The 22147-nt window shown below is 54.2% G+C and overlaps 1 protein-coding gene across 11 annotated transcripts in view; it reads left to right on the forward strand.

The window, feature by feature from the left end:
- Positions 1 to 22147, forward strand: part of LRP8 (LDL receptor related protein 8) — a 77017-nt gene that overhangs the window by 42197 nt on the left and 12673 nt on the right. For 2 of the 11 annotated variants that reach the window (XM_074376457.1, XM_074376461.1), the window contains exons 4-17: positions 615 to 743; positions 3866 to 4255; positions 5182 to 5304; positions 6002 to 6124; positions 8094 to 8132; positions 9354 to 9473; positions 9548 to 9673; positions 12703 to 12877; positions 14875 to 15102; positions 17996 to 18114; positions 18367 to 18506; positions 19933 to 20074; positions 20543 to 20695; positions 21521 to 21742. In XM_074376457.1, the coding sequence (XP_074232558.1) occupies positions 615 to 743; positions 3866 to 4255; positions 5182 to 5304; positions 6002 to 6124; positions 8094 to 8132; positions 9354 to 9473; positions 9548 to 9673; positions 12703 to 12877; positions 14875 to 15102; positions 17996 to 18114; positions 18367 to 18506; positions 19933 to 20074; positions 20543 to 20695; positions 21521 to 21742 (2229 nt within the window). The remainder of the gene's footprint in view (positions 1 to 614; positions 744 to 3865; positions 4256 to 5181; positions 5305 to 6001; positions 6125 to 8093; positions 8133 to 9353; positions 9474 to 9547; positions 9674 to 12702; positions 12878 to 14874; positions 15103 to 17995; positions 18115 to 18366; positions 18507 to 19932; positions 20075 to 20542; positions 20696 to 21520; positions 21743 to 22147) is intronic. The other 9 variants (XM_074376460.1, XM_074376462.1, XM_074376466.1 and 6 more) reach the window with 7 other exon arrangements.

Here is a 22147-nt window from a genome sequence, read left to right on the forward strand (position 1 = left end):
CTGCAGTAATTATAGCTGTGTGGTCCCGCTGGGCCCGGTCTCATGGCGACTGCTCTCAGCAGCGGGCTCAGCGCCATTGCCAGGGGAGGGGCCTTGGAGGGAGCTGTCGAGGCCTCGGAGGGATCTGTCGGGGCCTCTGTGAGCCCTTCAAATCTACAGGTTCGGAACATGGAGTCACTGATCTGGAAGGCAAGCTGAAACCCAGATGGGGCACATCGTGCTCAAGGGCACACAGCTGTGAAATGGCAGAGACACACATAGGACCTGGTGACTCCATGCTGCTGGATCTTAAAGGGGAGGCTTGGAAAGGTGGGAGGTAGGGCCAGTGAGGCAGGCAGGGGTTGGCTGGATCAAGGAGGGGCTTGAGAGCTGGGGACCAGGGGGCCATGAATGGGTGTCAGGCAGGGTAGTGGTGGGGTCAGGTCTAGGATTCAGAAAGTCTTAATGGCAAACAGTGGCTTCTTCTCAGATGAAGAAACTGAGACATGGGGCAGGAAAGTCCTGATGAATTCCCAGGGCCTCGGGCCAGGTGGCTGGAGCCGGGCGGTAGGACTGGTTGGCGCCATGCCCTGTGTCCCCCTTGGCTAAGCCATGCATGTTGTCTGTCTCCACAGCTAAGCAGGTGTGTCCCGCAGAGAAGCTGAGCTGTGGGCCCACCAGCCACAAGTGTGTGCCCGCCTCATGGCGCTGCGACGGGGAGAAGGACTGTGAGAGTGGAGCGGACGAGGCCGGCTGTGCCACCCGTGAGTCGGGAGTCAGGGCCCAGGGTCTGCCAAGCACGGTCAGGCTGCCTTCTGGGGAGGGGTGGGCACTCCAGGGGCTTGGTGGGTGGAGAGGAAGGAGAATGGTCAGGACACTAGTCGTGGCCGGCACTTTGGAGAGACACGTTCTTTTTCATCCTCACAACCACCTCACAAGCAGCCATTGTCATCCCCATTTGTGGGTGAGGAAACTGAGGCTCAGACAAGCGAGGAAAAGTGCCCACGGCTGAGTGATGGAACTGAGATTCAAATTCAGGTCTGGACAGCAAAATCCATGAGTTTTTTTTTTTTTACCATGCCTGACATCTGCTCATCCATTCCATAAGTCTGTACTGATCTCCAAGCAAGGGCAGGGAGACCAGGGTGGGGGCCCTGATGAGCAATGGTGGTGACCTGGGCCAGGGCTCTGGCAGTGTCGGGGGGAGGGGGCAGATTCCTGAAGGGGGAAGGACGACCGTTGCTGAACTCTCAGATGCAAGCACAAATGTCGTGGGGCAGGAAGACGTTCCCGGCAGCCTCAGCAGGGACAGATGGAAGTGGTCACTGGGGCAGTTCCACATCACTGAGCTTCAAACACGGGATTATCTCCTTCCCAGGGAACAGGCCAGCAAGGCCTGGGCCAGTGGGGAGCATGGCCCGAACATGCATGTTTCATATCTGATGGGCACCTACTGTGTGCCAGGCCCGGAGCCAGGCTCTGGAAGGGATTATAAGGTGAATCCTACACATTCTTCCTTCTGGGAGCTCATGATTAATTCAGGAGACAGCCTGGCTGTCGTAAGTAGGCTGTGGGGCTGGGCTGAGATCCAGGTGGGCGCTCGGGGGACTTTTGCCAAGCACTTGCCCACCACTGTCTCCCACCCTGCTCCCTGCACCAGCCTCTGTATTTGCACCCTAGCCATCCTTCCTGGCCCAGGGGAAATGCCGTCTCCTCTGGGGGGTTCTGAGTCACAACACTCAGATTCTAAGCCTGGAGTTTGGATGTGTCAAAGCAGGAGCCCTCTGGGGATGGGGGGAGATCCTGGTTGGGGCCAGCATTTTCAAAGCCTGAGTGGTGGTACTGGCTCATTTCTCCAGCTGTGATAATTTTGTGAGGCCTCACTGGCCAGTGAGAATCCTCCTCCCTCTGTAACTCCAGAAAATCCAATGTTTCCTCAGTCATCAAGGCTATCACCACCGTTGCAGGGGGTAGGAATAGCTCTAACTAGGCGTGTTGCGGCAGGAATGTTCCCAGTTAACTATTGGAGTTGGGAGTGTTCAGAGGTCCTGTTGGGCTTCTCTGCTCCAGCTCCCAACCACCAGGGCAAAGGAAAAAGAATTCTCCTTTTTTTTGTCCCTCAGAGCTTCTTCCATCCATGAATGCTGGGAGTGGGGTCTCTTGGCATAGGCCTGAGGATATAGATCTTAAAGTTGCTGTCAGCTTTGAAATCTTGGAGAAGGAAGCGCTTCCTCCCAGAACTCTCATCGTAGTGAGTCCTCCCTCCCTGTCTGGACAGGAGGAGGGGAGCTAATCTAGGTGTCAGCTTAATCTAGAGGGACAGACATCACAAGGTAGGGTGTGCTTTTCCCACTGATGCCCCAGCATCCCAGAAGCCCAGAAGGGGGAAGAAATGCATCTGTCAGAAACTTGATAGAGCTGTCAGCAACACATGACATGAGCTGCCTACATTGTGAAACTGAAGACATCGTCTACTTTATGTTCAATAACAATGAAAAATGACATTTTTCTGCCAGAAAATAAAAACACAGACTTTTGGCGCCCCCAAATGGAGAGATATGGTGCTGCCATCACCAGGTTAACTGGCCACAGCCCCTGCATACACATCCCACCTGGTCCCCCAGACCTGTTCTTGGCCTCTATGTAAGCAATGAAGGAGGGAAAGAGGCGGGGTTGCTGCTCTTATAATAGTTTGTACTCCAGGATGGAAGGAGAAAACCAGAAAGAAAGCCGAGAGGAGTCAGACTGGGAAGTAAGAGCACCAAACCTGAGCTGTGGTTCCCTCATCACCATGGATGGACTATGTGAACCTGGGCAAATCTTCCCTCAGGGCCTCAGTTTCCCCATCTGTAAACTGGCAGTTGGGCTGGTGGTTCCTAAGGCTCTCCCAGCCTCTGAACTCAGAGTAGCCCACCAGAGAGTGGAAACCCAGGGTCCCAGGCAGGGCCATTGACCTATGCCCTGAACTACAGATCCCTAACTCACTCCTCATAGCTGTGCTGGTGCAGCCTCCATGCACACCATATCCACTCACTGCAGGGAGCTCTGTGCTTGGCCTTCAGGACAAAAGTGGGTCAGTCTCAGAGCCCATCCCTGTGCAGTTTGTGGTCATGGGGCAGATAGAGAAGGACATGAGACCCAGACACCTGAGCAGGCTGTGAAGGGCACCCTATAGGAGAGCAGAGGTAGGGGGAACTTCCCAAGCAGAGGAGCACAAAGTGTGTTTTGAAAGAGGTAGAATAGAACTTTGGACTCTCGAAGGATAAGGACTCATCCTTGTGATATACACAGACAGTGGTGGGCAAGAGATGGGTGCCCAGGAGATGGAAGAGCATGGGCAAAGGCCGGGAGGTGGGACCATGTACAAATGGTCTAGTGTGTGATGTGAAGCCAGGATGTGTGTGGAAGTGAGGCGATGGAGCAGAGCAGTAGCTCCATGCTAGTGGCCTTGGATGCCAAGCAAAGGGACTTAGATGGGATAACGCAAGGAAACTGGGGGTGGGGAGGGGCCTGAGCTGTGTTGTAAGGAAACAGGTCCAGACCTTGTTCCCTAGAAGGGTCAGCATTGTGTTACATATCATTTCCCAGAACATCCCAGAGTCCTTTGAGATAGGCTGCACTATGCAGCTTTACAGACCCTCCTCGTCCCACCGTCCTGCTGGCAGCAGGATAGGAAGTCCCACTTTCAGTGACGCTGGGGAGACTCAGGGAGGGCAAATGTGTTGCCCAATCATGACCCTGGCAGGACCCAGATTGGACACTGTTCGGCCTCGGGCAGGGCTCATTCTGGCCCGTAGGTGAGGGTCCGGGCCCCTGTAGCGGGACCAGTGGCCCGGGGCGCGGGGGATGGGATCCAGCGGGCCGACCGGCTCTCTGTCCCGCGCAGTGTGCGCCCCGCACGAGTTCCAGTGCAGCAACCGCTCTTGCCTGGCCGCCGTGTTCGTGTGTGACGGCGACGACGACTGCGGCGACGGCAGCGACGAGCGCGGCTGTGCCGACCCGGCCTGCGGGCCCCGCGAGTTCCGCTGCGGCGGCGGCGGCGGCGGCGGCGCCTGCATCCCCGAGCGCTGGGTCTGTGACCGCCAGTTCGACTGCGAGGACCGCTCGGACGAGGCGGCCGAGCTCTGCGGCCGCGCGGGCCCCGGGGCCACGTCCGCGCCCGCCGCCTGCGCCGCCGCCGGCCAGTTCGCCTGCCGCAGCGGCGAGTGCGTGCGCCTGAGCTGGCGCTGCGACGGCGACCGCGACTGCAAGGACAAGTCGGACGAGGCCGACTGCCGTAAGCCCCCGCCCCTCCGGATCGCGCAGCCCCGCGCTCCCCGCCCAGGGCCGCGGAGGCGCCACCGTCCGCCGGCGGGGCCGCCTCTTCCCGCCCTACTCTGATCAAATTAATGTTTTAACGGTGGCTACGGAGCTTGGAAAAAGTGAAATGAGTTGTGTGAGGTCACGTGGCAGGTCTAATTCCAGAGGCCAGGGTCTTCACCAGTACCTGCGACCTTCAGTGATGCCCTCCCTGTCATACCTCCCACCCTTGCACTTCTATGTCCTAGACAGTCACCCGCTGGTTCCAATGCTGGAGACCCTGGTACACTCAGGAAGCCCTTCACCTCCCCTCTGCTGGGCCTGCTTATCCTTCAAGGCCTCGCCCAGATGGGCCCAGCTGCGTCAGGTCCCTGAGCTGCCCTCTCTTACAGCACATCCCACACTATGGTGCCGTCATTGTTTGCCCCTCAGCCTGGCTCTGCACTCTTGAGCTCCTAGAAGATGAGAAGGCTCTTAGTAGTCTCTGTGTCCCCCGACCCACCACCACCCGCACAGTGGGTGCTCAGGAAAGGTTTGCTGAAAGGATGAAACCATTAAACAATGAACACCAAGACTCAAAAGAGGGCTACCTGTCTGTTCCGGAGGGGTGGCCCTGGGGAGAGACAGTAGATGGGGAAACAGGAGACCTGAGTTTTAGTCCTGGCTTTCCCAGCCAGAGTGCTGTGTGACCCTGGGTGAAGCATTCCCCCTCTCTGAGCTTCAGTCTCCTTGTCTGTACACTGAAAGTGCCTTGGCCAGGTGTCCTCTGCAGACTCCCAAGCTCAGCCACTGGTTGTGTTCTTGCCAGGGGTGGAAATGAGGTGGGGGTGTGGGTGGAGGGGGGAAGAGAGCTGTCCCAGCACCTCTTTGGCCCTGACCCTCTCCCCTTCCCTCTCCTGCCAGCACTGGGCACCTGCCGTGGAGACGAGTTCCAGTGTGGGGATGGGACTTGTGTCCCTGCAATCAAGCGCTGCAACCAGGAACAGGACTGTCCAGACAGAAGTGACGAAGCTGGCTGCCTGCAGGGTGCGTGTGGCCAGAGGCAAAGGGGCAGCATCCTGTGTGAGGAGAAGCCCTGAGGTCTCCCCTGACTTTGGAGAGAGCAGAGTTGGGAGAGGTTGCCGCTTGGTCCCTGAGACACATCATCTCCCGGAGCATCATTTGCCCCCTAAGTCACCCTGCTCCCCTCCTGGGGGTCCTGGCAGCACCAGAACTAGTGTTTTTGTGACAGCTGAAAGAGGCTCAGGGGACTGGGGACATGAAAGATACTGCAGCAAGTCCAGCCCCCACCATTTGTCCACATCTAAGCCTCCAAGCAGCTTCCTTCACTAGTTCCTAGACTGAGCAGAGGCTGAGTCATGCTCCCCAAAGAGCTCCCTTAATTCTCAGATGGCCCCTCTGGTCATCACCTTGTAGAAGCAGGGACACTGACTATCTGGGGAAATGGATATAGAAGGTGGCCTCCCGTATCCAGGGCCCCTGGAGCATAGGTCCCCTGCCCACCTAGATGATCCTTGGGCATCCTGATTATCCCTGGGGTCCTGTCCTTCCGTGGACAGAGCTCCCACCAGTCCTGTATTCAGCTATCTGTCCTGGGGCACCCTCTGGAGACCAGTAGGGGCTGGGGCTGGAGCTCTCCTCACCTCCCACTGGCCCGGCTCGGCCCAGCCTTCCCTGCCCAAGGTCTCACAGGTGCTGTCCACTGTCTTGTCCGGCCCAGCAGAGTCAACATGTGAGGGTCCCCGCAGATTTCAGTGTAAGAGTGGCGAGTGCGTGGACGGCGGGAAAGTGTGTGATGCTCAGAGGGACTGCCGGGACTGGTCGGATGAGCCTCTGAAAGAGTGTGGTACGGTACCTGTCTCCGACCAACTGCTGGACTAACCCTCCCTGCCACGCCCCCTCCCTGGCCCTGCCTGCCCCTCTGCACACGTTCTGCTCTGACCCTCTCTCTGGACTCACGTACAGTCCTGTGGCCTCAGACAGGGCTGTTTGCCTTTGGGGCCTCTTGTTCTGCATCTCTGCAAATCTAAGGGCCTTTCCTTTCCAGTCCAGATGCTCAAAAATTATGCTTCCTCTCACAAACGCGGCCTCTCCTCATTTCTTCCACATTCAGACCTGAGTGTGTGCTCACTCTGGAACTTTCTCTCTTCCTCAGTGTTTCCCTTCTGACCTAACCAGGGCCCTGGCCTCTGAGGCCTTTCAACCCCCCTGCAGGAGTCCCTGCAGAGGGAGAGATAGGGGAACAGCAGGTGGGTGGCCAGATGAGGCACATCCAAAGGCCACTTGGCTCAGGCCAGGCCCAGGTGAGGGTAGGGCAGACCCAACAGCAGAGGATGGCACCATCCTGAACTGTGAGGAGCTTTCTAGGAGATCAGACTCACAGGCTGGACATGAGTGAGGAGCAGAATGAGGCAGCCATCCTGATGGCCAGAGCTGTCAGCGTGGGTTCCAGGCTAAAAAGAACAGGAGAGTCTAGACTGTAGGTGGGTGGGCATCCCAGAGAACACACAGGAAACCCAGGGAAGCTCCAGGAAGGTTCATTTCTGAGGTCAGGGGCTTGTCCTGGGGGCAGAGCCTAGGTCAGACCCTCTGTCACCTACCTTCCTGGCATTCCTGGTTTCTCCCAGTACCTCCCCTCCTGGGGACTCAGAGGAGCTTCATTCCCCAGAGCTCCCTGGAATAGCACATTTCTGTCCTTGTGGAAGATTAAGAAATTGATTTTGAAGATTAGGAAATAGCTCAGCCTCCACCTGAGTTTGCAGGTGACAGACTTCCCCCAGGCCCTGCCAAGAAAAGGCCCAAAAGAAGGGAGCTGTGGAAAGAGGCTAGGGAAGCAGGAGCAGCTGAGCCTAGACCCCTGCCCTACCTGCTCCGCCCCGAGACTACTAACCTGCTAAACTCTCTTCTCTCTTGTCTTTTGCATGACACACCAAAGAGACGTATGTACGCATGTGTTTGTGTCTCTGTGCTGGTGAGAGGCCAGTGTCTGTGTCCATGGCTCCTTCTCTGCGTAAGGCAAGAGAATTGCATCACATGTCTCTGTGGCTCCCATGTCTGTGTGAATGTGTTTGTGGAGCCCGTGGGCCTGGCCTGTCTGTGCTTTTGCACGTCAGCTGGTGTGTGTGTTTGTACGCGGGTGTGTGCATGCAGGTGGGCGCGCATGCTGGGGGAAGTGACACTGCCCCTTCCCTTCATGGCGGACCTCAGATGCTCCGCAGGCTTCTCTGGACCGCCTGCCCCTCTCCTCTCCTGCAGACCCCCTAGCAGAATCACCTCATGGCGAGACAGACTTGGGAAGGCCCAGAGACTCCCCTTCAGCCTCGGCCTCGGTGCTGGCCTTCCAGGGCAGGGTTGACAGGGATGGCAGGTCCGGACCCACTACCCATTCTCTTGCCCTGACTCACCTCTTCTCTGGAGGACTCTGTGCCTTCCTCTTTTATAAAAGCCTAAGTCACGTGGGGCTCTCCCCTTCCCCCTTCAGAGCCATCCTACACGAGCCACTCCATCCAGGGCTTGGTAAATGCAATGGTTGAGTTGCTGCTCCTGCAGAAGAGGGAGGAAGTGAGTGATGCGTGATTGAGGCTTTGAGTGAGTGGGTGGACAAGTGAATGGATGGCGCTGAGGGAACAAAATGGTATAGGAGAGGTCAGGGAGGGCTTCAGTGACAGAAAGATTCAGGGAGGTGGTGCCCCACAGAGACCACCCCAAAGCTACCATGGCTCAGCCCACCTCAAGGAGCTGGGGCTTCCCAGCTGGGCTCGGCTGAGTCACCCCAATCCCCCAGTCATGGGGTTGCTGTGGTTTTGTTGTTTCAGTTCTGCCAACATCCTGGGGAAACAGGAGGCGGCCCAGGGGTAAAGGGGAATATTCCCTAAGCATGGCTCGGGCTGGGGGTGGGGCACCCAGCTGTGCATGGCGGGGTGGGCAGCTCAGACCAGCCGTGTGCATGGCCATGGCTGGTTCGGTGCAGTTCTGCTTGGCTTGGCTGGAGTGGTCGTGCGCGGGCCTGGTGGGCAGAGGGTGGCACAGCACCTTCCCTTGGCTTGTGGAATTAACTCTCTGTGATTCTGAAGCCCAGAAGATGCTGTGAGAACTTGGTGAGCCTTTGTCCTGGCCTCCCTGACCTCCACTAGTACCCTGCCAAAATGTGTTGAGGGAGTGGAGGATAGGGGAACCAGGTGACCTCCTGACATCACTTCATCCTTTGCAGCAGTTGGTAATACTGGGACCAGACCTGTGACTGAGTGTAGGACAGGAACAAGGGCTGAGAGGAGAGGAGATGAAAAAAATCCACTGTAGTTCATGGTGGGAGAGAACTGACTTAGCAACAGCTCCGTGTAGAAAGAGTCCTAGCAGACCAGAAGATCAGGAGCGGGCAGCCTTCGCTGTTCAGACCCCTCTGGGTGGCAGACTAGCCCTGCGCCCTGTCCAGAGAGGGACACAGACAGATGGAGTATATCCAAGAAAAGCACCTGAATGGTGGGGAACCAGAAGTCAACACTTTAAGGAGATTCTGAGGGCGCCCTTGGACTCTGGCCAACCTGATATGGCAGCGCCGGGTGGGGAGCAGGAGCCACAGGGCGGCCCATCCTGTGGGGGAGCCAGCCGCCTCAGGAGGGAAATGGGCTTTCCGAGGCTGTAGGTGTTTCAGCAACGGCATTTCAGAATGGATTCGTCGGGTACCTGAGGGTAGGACATGGCCCCTTTGACCCCGAGGTCATGAGGAAGGAGGAGCCATAAGAAACGTGTTTGTGAAAGGAAAGACCTTATATTGCCTAGCTGCCTCCAGCCTGGTGGTGGATGGAGGTCTGGCCTGGGAGGCAAAGGACCTGAGTTCTGGTTCCACTCTGCCCTGTCTGTGTGTCCAGCTTTGAGCAGGGACCTGCTCTCTGAGCCTCCTCTCGCCCAAGCCACCTGGCCAATGAGGCAGAGGCTTGATGAGGCTCTAGGGGAGGCCCGCTGCCCTGAATCTCTGCTTCAGCTCTAGGCCCCATCCCTGTCCTGCCCCCACCCCCAGTGCTGCCTGCACCCCAGCCTGGGCTCCTGGGCCCTCAGGAGCCCACATCCCTCCCCAGGGCTGAACGAGTGTCTGCACAACAATGGTGGCTGTTCCCATATCTGCACTGACCTCAAGATCGGCTTTGAGTGCGCGTGCCCAGCGGGCTACCAGCTCCTGGACCAGAAGACCTGTGGCGGTGAGACCCTTCCCCTCGCCCCCCCAAGCGAGGCAGCTCCTCCTGCCAATTCTGACCTCTGCTCCTCCCCACAGACATCGACGAGTGCGAGGACCCAGACGCTTGCAGCCAGATCTGTGTCAATTACAAGGGCTACTTTAAGTGCGAGTGCCACCCTGGCTATGAGATGGACACCCTGACCAAGAACTGCAAGGCTGTTGGTATGGGCACCCTGAGGTGGGGGGCAAGGGAGCGGCTCTGAGGGACTGCAGGAAGCAGTGTGCTTCACGGGTATGTGGGCTGGACGTGGACACCCTCACACACACACACACACACACACACACACACACACACACACAGGAAGCAGGTTGCACACAGTGCTCAACGTGTAAATACACAGCACTGCACACAGACACCCACTAGAACACCCATTAGAAATGATCTCTCAGCCTTCCACTCTTCTTCAATCAACAAGGGTTCAGTGACCAAGATCCTGCGTAAAGCCGCCTGGTACAGCCCACAGAGACAGCACAGTGCCAGACACAGGCTTGACTGCACAGCATAGGCAGCCCACACAGAGCAGGCCATGTGCAGACCTAACTAACGTCCATCAGCCAACAGAATGCACTCCTTTTACTCTGTTCTTTACACCTAACATTGTTGTAGGCACTAGGGATTCAGCAGTAAGCAAAACAGACATGAATCTTTGTCCTCATGGGACTTATACACTTGTGGGTAAGACAGATAAGACATCAGAAAAATAAATAAAATACAGTGCATGGCAGGTGGTGATGAGGGTTCAGGAGAAATATAAAGGGAGAAGTCCAAGAGGGCAGTGCCTTTCAGCTTTAGATCAAGTGTTCAGGCATGCCCTCCCTGAGAAGGTGACATTTGAGTAAAGACGTGAAGGAGTGAGCCATGCCTCACCTGCAGGAACCGCAGAAAGCAGAGGCCGGAAGGCAGCAGCATCCCTACTGTGTTCAGATGACGAGGAAGCTGGGGCAGCTGGAGCAAGGAGAAAAGGAGGAGATGAAGTCAGCGAGGTGACTCTCAGGGGGAAGGGAGCCCTTGCAGGTTCTGAGTAGAGCGACTTGGTGCGCCTTACATTTCAGTGGGCTCCCCCTGGCGGCTGTGTTGAGAATAGACAGTCGGGGTCACGGGAGGAAGTCAGGAAACCGCTGAAGAGGAAGAGGTTGTTGCTGTAATTAATCCAGGAGAGAAGAGTTGGTGGCTTGGACCAGGGCGTTGAAGTGGAAATGATGAGAAGTGGACGGTATGAATATATTTCAAAGGTCCGGATTTATTCTGAAGCAAGAGGTTTGCTTATGAATTGAATGTGGAATGTGAAAGAAAAAAAGGAATCAAAGATGATTCCAAGGTTTTTGGCCAACTAGCTAGAAAAATAGGATTGCTGTTTATGGAGTTGGGAAAGATGGTGAGAAAAGCAGGCTTGGAGAAATATTAGATTGATTGGACATGTTAAATTTAAGGAAACTGTTTAGACATCTAAGCAGAAGGATTGAGTAGGCTGTTGGATATGTGAACCTGGAATTCAGATGCACAAATATAGTATCACTCTATAAGTTATAACATTACAGTGGCTACAGTAATTGACATGTAGCCCATAAACCCAAAACATGCACCACCCAAACTGTACAGCGTACGGCACATATATTAGCACATCACATGTAGCATGCACCTGTTCTTCCCCCACACAGGACACGTGTGACACATGACATGAATTATATATGTGCAGTGGAGACAACACACAACTGCCTGCGTATACACAAACCCCCACAGACGAATATCTAAAGTGCAGTTACACAAAAACTCAAATCACAAACACACGGGCTCTGAGGGCTCTCGTCACAGTCACAGCCCCCAGTAAAAGTCACCTCATATCTGGAACCCAGCTCCTGCCCTTGGGAAAATGAAGTGTCTTTGCTCTCACTTTGGGGTGAGGAAAACCAGTTTGTCAGTGACAGAGTCGGGCCTTGACCCCAGCTTTCTTCTTTTCTCCTTCCTGTGCTTGGAGCCCTGTTTTTCTGTGCCCTCTGTTCGTACCACACCCTCCCTGCCACCCGCCCTGCTTTGCAATAGTCTCTTTGTGTCCCACAGGTCACATACCCAGCCCCAGGCCCCACATAGCTCTGTGCTGGTCCCACTCTGCCCTGAGGGGGCACATTAACCTGGCACAAATGCACAGTGACAGGGAACAGGTGGCCTGCAGAAGTGTCAGCTGGAAAACAAGACAGGGAGGAGGCACAGGCAGCTCTAGGGATAGACGCTGCCACTCAGACAGTGCTGGTGCTGCAGAGTGGCCGTTACGTCTAAAACAGGCTGGAGCAATGGCGGCCTGTGCTATGTGCTAGGCCCTCATAGGCCTGTGGGACAGTGACCCTCCACATGGAGTAGCCAGGATCATCCAAATCTGATCCTAAATCTGAAAATGGGTTTGTGTATACACAATGTGTGTTGCCCTATTGCACATATAATCTGTTATATTACACACATCCCACCCCTACTTCTAGCTCAGAATAAAGTGCAAACTCTTCACCCTGTTCACTGGATCCTTTGTCACCTGGTCCCTAATAGCATCTGCAGCTTCATCTCTTACCATGTCCCCAGATACACTCTGTATAAACTAGAGACTCACAGTGGCCTCCTTGACTCTCATCCCTCAAGTCTCACCCCCAGCTCTGACATCTGTGCTCCATCCCGCAGCCTCAGCCATCTTTCTGATGCACTTAATGCTCACATTGTCCCTTCTTGAGCATGGCAGCGGGGCCCTAGGCAGAGGAGGTAGCAGCCTCTGGGAGAAATGCGTTCTAGGTAGAGGGACAACCTGAGCAAAGACCCCAAGGCAGCAAGGCTCTGCCGCTGGGAGGCAATGACAGGTAGTCTGGTGGCTGGAATCATGGTGTTAGAGGGGTGAGGGATGAGCAGGACAGGGAGCTGGGGGGTCACACTGCGGAAGGCCTTCTGTGCAGGCCAGAGGAAACAGGGAGTCATAAAAGACTTGGGGGAAGTTTATGTCTAATAAAAAGAATAAAGATCTCTCTGTAACGCCTGGCGCTTTGCATCTTATCCTTCTAGTACCTATTATTTCATCTGCTTCTCTAACCTACGAGGTAGGCATTGTCACTGCTTTTTACAGGAAGTGAGGCGTCCCCCCAGCAAACCAGTGGCAGAGCCGCGATCCCCTGCTGCTTGCACTGACCCTTTCTCTCTCGACCTCCCTGCATGGCAGCTGGCAGAAGCCCGTCCCTAATTTTCACCAACCGGCATGAAGTGCGGAGGATAGACCTGGTGAAGCGGGACTACTCGCGTCTCATCCCCATGCTCAAGAATGTCGTGGCGCTGGACGTCGAAGTTGCCACCAATCGCATCTACTGGTGTGACCTCTCCTACCGCAAGATCTATAGGTGAGCCGAGGCCGGGGTCCTGCCCCCAGGCCTGGGCTGGGGCGGGGCTGACAGAGGAGGAGATGAAGGGTGGCCTCCCCACCCTCTCTGCCTCTAGGATTCCCCAGGAGGGAGCCGGGGCTTAGGAAGGGATGCAGGATCACAGTGGATAAGGAACTGCCAGGACTTCTCCACCTGCTGGGTGGGCTGATGCTGAGGGCTTCGTTGAACAGCTTTGAGCCCCACACACTGGGGCTTTGACTGACCTCTGGTGGCCTAATGGGGCTGTGCAAGACATAGGAACTGTTCAGCCAGGGCAGAAAGGAAGAAATCTCTGGGTTTGGTGAGGACTTTCAGAGCAGCTCACATATCTGTGTGTTGCATCCTGGGGACTCAAAGATGACTCAGACCTGGTCCTGCCTGGAGGATCCCCACTCAGAACATAGTGACATCCATTGTGATGATCATGAGGGAAAAGTATAGAGGAGGCCTCTGACCCAATCGGGGGTGGAGGATCTTCCTGGGTGGCACTGCCCCCAGTCCAGCCCCTCACAGCACAGCCAGTGGAAGGCTCTTCACACACACAAGGAGGATCTGTCCTAGGTGCTTCTGCATGTGCTCAGGCCCCCTTTTAGTAGTCATGTCCTTTCTTTGTCCTGAGATCCGCTAGGCAGGACTGGGTAAACTGTTGAACAAATGGTGGGCTGGCTGGCTGGACGGAAGCAATGCCAAGTGCTGCTCAGTGACACCTTGATGCCTGCCACACCCCCATCATGCACAGACACACTCAGTCATACTTGCACACCCAGAGACAGCTAGAGCAGTGCCTGTCTGACAGTTGTGACTGGAGAGTCAGGATTTGACGACGGACTGAGTATGGGGCTGCTGGAGAAAGAGTTCCCAGGTTCATTTTGGGAGCTTTAATTTCTGGCTTGGGAGGTTTTGTGGACGGTGGTACTGTTCTCTGAGATGGGAGCAGTGGAGGGGGACGTGGGGGCAGGTGGGCAGTTTGGCTGAGAGGAGAGGAATTGAGAGGAGCAGGTTGGGACGTGTTGGGTTCAAGGTATCCAGGGGACATCAGAGGGGGGCCAGTTGGCCTTATAGTCTGGAATTTAGGAGAGTGCTCAGAATCAGAGAGTCAGTTATGGATGGCGGGGGACAATGTGGAACTCATCACCCAAAGAGAGGGTATGGGGAGAAGAAAAGCTTGGGGAAAATGGCATTTGGGAGACCGAGAGCCCTGCTCATGTTGCCTCCTGAGTGTCTGCTGTACTATGGCCCCTTCTCTCCATTCTCACCGCCACGGCCCTCCTGCAGACCCTCTTCGTCTCTCACCTGGATGAGGTCACAGCCTCCTAACTGGTCTCTCTGCCTTCATCCCCTCCCCTTCCAATCCATCCCATATTCCTCAGGTGCCTCAGTGATCTAACATGCCTATCTGACCATGCCCTCGGACGTGTTCAGTTACCCCTCCAGGATGAAACCCTGACCCCTCAGCATGGCATGCAGAGCCCGTCGGGATGTGGCCCCTGCCTACACTTACTTCCAGTCTTACATCCCATGTACCCGGTTCCACCCCCTCTGGGTATCTCACTGTTCCAGAACACACACCATGGCATCTGCACATGCTGTTCCCTCTGCCTTCTGTTCTTTGTGTTCCTGGTGAATTGGTCCTCCAGGGCCAACTACAAAGCCTTCTCCAACCCTCCAGGATGATGTAGTCTCCACTCTCCTGCTTCTGTAGCCTCTGATACTTTCTGTAATCACATTGCACTGTTGTAATTATCTGGCTGTAAACTTCTGTCCCTACTAAACTGAGCTCCTCCAGGCCGGACACTGTGGCTGACTCAAGCCTGTATCCTTACCCTAGTGGCCCAGAGAACATGTTGAATGGAAATTAGCCAAGTTCCTTTCAAACCCACTGCTATGGCCCAGAGGGAAAAGAGAGGGGGAAGGGCAGCTCCAGATGGGCCCCAGGGCTGGAACGCCCACCCCATGCCAGCCCTGGTTGCTCCTAGCGCCTACATGGACAAAGCCAGCGACCCAGCAGAGCAGGAGGTCCTCATTGACGAGCAGCTGCACTCTCCAGAGGGCCTGGCAGTGGACTGGGTCCACAAGCACATCTACTGGACTGACTCGGGCAATAAGACCATCTCAGTGGCCACAGTCGATGGTGGCCGCCGACGCACTCTCTTCAGCCGTGACCTCAGTGAACCCCGGGCCATTGCCGTCGACCCCCTGCGAGGGTGAGTGTCCCCACCCCGAACTGCCCATTCTCCTCCCAAAGGCGCTCAGTCCTCGTGTGTCTGTCCCAAGAGATATCTTGAGGGCTTTGGAGGCCCTGGGCCACTCAGACACAGACCATGGGGAAGAAAGGCCACATGGGCCCCCCAGGGTGTTAACCCCTGACCAAGGTTTCCCTGGGTACTGGTCGCCAGGGCTCTCCCAGGGCTCTGCTACTCACTCATCATAATATAAAACCAGGGCTCTAGAGATGGCCTGGTAGACACTGCTGGGGCAGGAAGTCTTCCCTCAGGCTGCTACACGCTACAGGTGGGCATCTGGCGGCCCCCACACTTTCAGAGACAGGAGCTTACTACTTCTCACACAGCCTGTTTCATTTGGGGGCAGCCCTGCCCATTAGAAAGTGTTCTTTTGCTTGTTTGTTTCTCGTATTCCCAAGTCTGCCTCTCTCTGACTTCCTCCACTGGCCTCTGGAATTACATCAAACATGTTTACTCCCTGCCCTGCAGGACAGCCAGCAAGATTTGAGGGCCGAAATCACTGGGTCTGCTCTGCTCCAGGCTGCCCTGCTCTGGCCACGCCTCTATATCAGGGGTAGGGATTCTGAACAGAGCAGGGCCCCCTCCCTCCGTCTAGGGATGTCCTGAGATGGTGTGGTTTTTAAGCAGCTGCATCATAATAAGTTTGCCAGACTCACCAGCTTCTTCCTACTGCTGTTTCCTTAATTGTTAAGCAGGCATAAGAAAACCCTCTTCCAGTGAGGGCAGCTGGGGGCGGGGCTGGCCCCCTGAGAGGGTGTGCATGGCTGTGGGAACTGACTGATAGTTGCTGTTTAATAAGCGTGCACAGGTGCATCCAGGACAGTACCAGGCACTCTGCAGACACCAAGTCATCTCATTTAGTGCCCACCTCAACCCTGTTCCCTGTCTACTGTCACACAGACCTGGGCTGCACCTGCCACATCCTCCGAACCATATAATTACACCCAGCCCATCCCTTGTCCACTGGGGATCTGGCAGGGTACCAGCAGGGAACCCACTGCATACTCAAGATAAAATTTAAGGCCAGTTTAATAAAGGGACTATGTACAAAGGAGCAGGTAAGGTCTAATGCACCATCCTGGACTAAGAACAGGGAGCAGGGAGGGTTATCTGAGTTTGGGAAGGACAGAGGGGTAGAGAGGGTCACCTTTAGGACATCAGCCAGCCAACTTTGTAGGGGGCGGTCAGGGGAATAGACATCCTGACCTCAGTCTCTTTCCTTCCCCCTCCAGGATTTTGCTGAACACAGCTGGAGGCCAGAAGGCTAGGGAGCCATGCCCACTGATGTGGTTCCCACATGAGTCAGCTTTTCGGTGTTCAAAGCAGAATGGAGATGGGGAGAGAGTAGATTCAAAGTGGCAAATGGAAGGTGTCCAGAACAAGCACTCAGCCCCCTAGTCTTGAGCTAGCCTTGGCTTGATGCCAGGTTTCAGCAGAGGCATTTTGGAGAGGATTAAGCACACAAGCTTTAGACTCCAGCTTGAATTTGAACTTGAATTTGAAGCCTGGCTTCAGTACTTTTTCACATTGTAATCTTAGGGAAGTCAGCCCCTCTGAGTCACAATTTACTCATCTGTAAAGTGGGACTAATGATTATACCCTTCTGGGGGTGGTTGTAAGGCCAGAATGAAAACATTACTTTGTTCAGCAAGTGGTAAATAAGGACTCTGCCACACATGAGCTACCTGCCAGGTATAAAATGAGGAATAAGGCAGATGAGGAGCCTGCCCTCAATGGAGCTTATAAACTAGTGGGGAGAACAGACAGTAAACAAACACACTGCACTGCATGTGTAAATAACCAATGCTGTAGAGCTACAGAAGGGAAAAATGGGGTGCTTTAAGAGTTGATAACAGGGAGAAGTTACTTACGCTGAGAGGTCAGAGGAAGATTATCTACTCGAAAGACATTTATTCTAAATAGCAAGAGAAGGGGAGGAAAAAGGCTCTGTGAAGGCTTTGGTGCCCTGAAGGACCTAAGAGGAGCCCTGCAGGGTAGGTGTGGGGTGTGTGAGGGAGGCGGGCAGTGGCTGCAGAAGAGACACGCAGAGCCCTGTCAGCTGTGATAAGGATTTGGGATCTTATTTTAAGGTCAATAGGAGAAGCCACCATAAAGTTTAAAAGCAGGAGAGTAATAGATCTTAAAAGTTCTCGTCACACATAGAGTTTGTTAGCTACGTGTGGTGCTGGATGTTAACTACCTTATTGCGGTGATCATTTTGCAATATGTATAAGTATCATTATGCTGTACACATGAAATTCATGTAATGTTATATGTCTTATATCTCAGTTTAAAAAAACAGGAGAATGACAACTTCTACTTTTAGAAGCTCATTTTGCCTGCTCTGTAGGGACTGGATTAGAGAGTGCAGTGAACACTACATTAGTAAGTAAATGAGGTGGGACTATTCACCTAGTAAATACTCAAGAAATGTTCAGGACAAAAAAGAGAGGAGCCCTGGACAGAGTTCTAACACTGTGACCCTGGGTAGGTCGTCCGTGTTCTCCTCTGTTGACCAGGAAGGTAAGAAAGGGTTGGCAGGCCCTTGCCTTCCCACTCCAGTGCTCTGGGGCTCTGGTTCAGCTGCTGGAAGTGGGAGAGATGGGCTCACAGGGCTGTTTGGCTGAGGTCAGGTGTACTCTCGGGGAATACAGTCTCCAGGCACTCAGGTGAGATGAAGGCTGAAGTGCCAGCCAGTTCTTAAGATTTGCTGGTTCCGGTGACCTGCACAAGTCTTGCCAATCCCCACTAAGCATGGTCTTCAACATTCCAAAGGCCATTGAGCCTTTGTGATCCAGACCACTCCAGTTGTGTCCCCTGACAAGAAACCTAGTTGGGTTCTTCTCTCTTCTAGGTTCATGTATTGGTCTGACTGGGGATACCAGGCCAAGATCGAGAAGTCTGGGCTCAACGGTGTGGACCGGCAAACGCTGGTGTCAGATGGTATTGAGTGGCCCAACGGAATCACCCTGGGTGAGCCCTGCCTTCCCTGGACTGGGGGCCTGTTCTGGCACCTGGTCCTGACCACTGCCTGGAGCTCCTTGGGCCTTGTTTCTGTTTCCCCTCATCGTGCCAGTGCCTGTGTTTCCTGATGGTTGCCCGGAGCTGGCCTCCTTCTGAGGCCTAGCCTGGAGATGTGGGCAGGGGAGGGGCACAGAGGAGCAGAGATCCAGGCTGCCGTCCCAGGCTCACAACCTGACCCACCATCCCCTTTCCCTCCCCTAGATTTGCTGAACCAGCGCCTGTACTGGGTGGACTCCAAGCTGCACCAGCTGTCCAGCACTGACTTCAGTGGAGGCAATAGGAAGATGCTGATTTCCTCCCCTGACTTCCTGAGCCACCCTTTTGGGATAGCCGTGTTTGAGGTGAGACCCGTGAGGGGATGCATGGCCTCATCAGGAAGCCGGAGACTGGAAAAGGCTGTTCAAATAGGACGACTCCCTGAGACTCATCCAAGTGGAAACAAAGGGACAGGGAAGCCACCTGACTTGTTTGTACACAACCTGTGTGCTGCCTGCAAACAGAGGCTTTGCAGCCTGTTGTCCACTTGGCAGCCTTTCCTATGCTCCTTCCCCAAGGCCCCTCCCTCAGAGCACTTCTCATAGGTAAGTTTCTAGACCATGTATGTTTCCTCTCTGTACCCCCAGCACCCCCACTGTACCCACATATAGGGAAGGTACCCGATAAAGGGAGGGAAGGAAGAAGGAATACACATTTTCTTAGTATCATTTACTGTTGGAAATGGCCTGAGAGATGCTATTTAGCTCAGCACACTTACTGACCTTTGCTGGACCGTGGGATCATAGAAGTGATTCAGACATCATCCCCATTATCAAGGCGCTCACAGGAGGGTGCAGAGTCAAGATCTTCCTGTGTTCTGATCCTAACAACCTTTCTTCTTGGGGAATGAGGAAGCCAGAACCAACCAGGTTCTCACACACATGTACCTCTTCCCCAAAACTAACTCTACCACCGAGGGGAGGGAAAGCAAGGGGACACTGATCTATGGAGGGCACTGGCAATATTTGCTTGGAGTGGCATCACCCAACACAGCTCTGAAATTGTGGGCAAAGCCCCACCTCCCAAGTCCAGCCCCTGCTTCAAAAGACAGGTGTGTTCAGACATGTGTATGAGTTTGTGCATATATGTGGCATGTATGTGTATGTGCATGTGTACACATAAATGCATTAGTTTTAAAATGTGCATTCCTGTGTGTGCTAGTGCTTGTGGGTATAAATACGTATACCAGTACTTAGATGTTCATTTAGGTACCAGTGTGCCTTTGGGTGCGTAGATGAGCATGAGGTTACGTGTCTGCATCTGTACATGAGGCTGCACGGTTGCACCTGTAAATGTGGATTTGCCTACAGAGGCACATCCAGGCTTGTATGACTAACCATTGCATGCGTATGTGTGTATGCCCAGAGGCTGTAGGAAGCCCAGTAGGGATCATGCTCACTGGATCACACATCCTCTTCAATCTTGGTCCCAGACCCTAGTAATGGTGACAGCTATAGAAACCCCACCCTGGGTTTTTGCTGAACTCCAGGAAGCAGGCCTAGCTCAGCATTAATGAGCAGGCTTCAGGCCAAAGCACAGAATCACTGAGTAACCCTCTGAGACAGAAGGGAACCAGAGCATATGCCACAGATCAAAGCTGAGAATCCCACAATGAATCTGGACAGGAGAGCTCAGGGCAGTTCTTGTGGCTGTATTTTCGGGCCGAGCCCTCAGACTGAGGTCATGGCTTTAGGCTCTAGGCCTCTCGTCCTCTGCCTCTGTACTCCACAGGACAAGGTGTTCTGGACAGACCTGGAGAATGAGGCCATTTTCAGTGCAAATCGGCTCAATGGCCTGGAAATCTCTGTCTTAGCTGAGAACCTCAATAACCCACATGACATTGTCATCTTCCATGAGCTGAAGCAGCCAAGAGGTGAGCCTTCCCTGCCCTTGTACCCTCCCTCCACGAGGCAGGCTGCATTCACGTTCAATGCAGCACCCCCAGAAGTAGTGGCAACAACCCCTCATTCTAACTATAACGGGAAGGGTGGGAAAGCAAAAAGGGGTAAAGAAATAAGATTGACGCCTGATTCTAGATCTAGAAATTTAAATAAGAGAGATACATGGCATGTGACAGAGAAAAAATCATGGACTTTGGAGTACAACAGACGTCAGTTCAAATTGTCTCTAAAGTTACTAGAGGTGTAGCTTTGACAAGCATTAAATGAAACTGTGGGGGTAAAACACCAGGCACAGTGCTGGAAGGTGCCCAGTAAAAGTAGTAGCGAAACTGTTTTGAGTAAGCCCAGTGGGGAGGGCCCGGCCCTCAGAGGAGGGAGAGCCTGGTAGGCCCTGTCTGCGCCCCAGCTCCCTCTCTCGCTCCGTCTCTCTGTGCCACTAGCTGCAGACGCCTGCGAGCTGAGTGCCCAGCCCAAAGGAGGCTGTGAGTACCTGTGCCTTCCTGCTCCTCAGATCTCCAGCCACTCTCCCAAGTACACGTGTGCCTGTCCTGACACCATGTGGCTGGGCCCTGACATGAAGAGGTGCTACCGAGGTGAGCAGAGCGACCAGGAGGGGTGGCCCCTGGCAAAGCCAGATCCCATCCGCTGAAGCCTTCCATGGCTTCTGGAAAAGCACGTGCTCCTGGTTTTCCTCCACCTTCTCTGGCTGGCTCCTTGTTGCCTCTCAGGCTCCTCTTCTTTACCTACCTTGAATGCTGGTGTCCCCTGGGGTCCCGCCAAGGCTTTCTCTTCTCCCTTTCTCTCCCAGAAAAACACACATACACGTACAACATTTCAAATTCAGTTTCAGGGGAATCTGGAACCCCTTGAAGACCTTGAATTAAAAAGCCTTGATCCCCATGGCTTCTGTTACTATTTATATGCAGGTGATTATGAACTTGCCCAGAACTTAACACACTGTCCAGATGCCCTTTTGTGTTGTGATTGGAACTAACAGTCAGTTAATGCTTCAACCATATAAATTTATATCCATCCCCCAGTCCTGATGAAGGGACACAGCCTTTTGAGCGTAAGTCTGCTGCACCATGTATGATTTCCAGGTTCCAGTGTTTTAAGTGAGGTGAGAATTTAAACCTTACAGTGTAACAATGTAAAATCCTTCTAGATTTATATGGTTTCCACTCTTCCCAGTCTTTTTTAGTGGTCTTGCCCACACCTAATTCTCCAGCACTGTTTTAATGACTCATCTTTATCAAGTCAAAGTGCAGTATGCGTGGCACCCAGCTAAGGAGGATCAGGGAAGGAGTTTCAGCTGAGCCATGAGGTTGAGTTCACAAGTGAACCTCCCAGGGGCAAAAATTTAAGCACTGAAACCAAAATTCTCCATCCAAGTGACCTTCATGATATTTCCCCTTCAGCGCCTCAGTCTACCTCAACTACGACGTTAGCCTCTACCACAACGAGGACAGTAGCTGACACCAGAGCCCCTGGGACCACCGTCCACAGCACCACCTACCAGAACCACAGCACAGAGACACCGAGCCTGGCAGCAGCGGTCCCAAGCTCAGTTAGTGTCCCCAGAGCTCCCAGCACCAGCCCGTCTGCCCCAAGCCCTGCAACCAGCAACCACTCCCAGCACTGTAAGGAAACGAGTTCTGCCTTCTTTCATGACATGGGCGGGTCCTAGGGAAGCCAGGATGGGGGGAGCTGTGGGAAGAAGAGGCCATAGCAGCGCTGAATACTGGATGTCTGCACAGGGGGAGCAGGGGGAGGTGAACGCCAACCTGCGCTTTAGGAGTCCGTAGGTGCTCTACTGTGTAGAGGGCCTTGAGGGAAGCCACTTCCTGTCTCTGAGCCGTAGTTTCCTCACCTGCACGGTGGGATAATAATAACCCTTACCCTGCCTGCTTCGCAAGATTGCCATGCGACACGGAGAAGGCTGTGTAAACAGGAGTACCTGCGGGCACTGGTAGTGTGTCCATGTCACACGTTACTGACTGTATATGAGGGAGCGTCCCTCAGATTTGGAAACTTCAAAAGCTCTG

The sequence above is a fragment of the Camelus bactrianus genome, chromosome 13 (assembly GCF_048773025.1).
Source record: "Camelus bactrianus isolate YW-2024 breed Bactrian camel chromosome 13, ASM4877302v1, whole genome shotgun sequence".
Taxonomy (NCBI): domain Eukaryota; kingdom Metazoa; phylum Chordata; class Mammalia; order Artiodactyla; family Camelidae; genus Camelus; species Camelus bactrianus.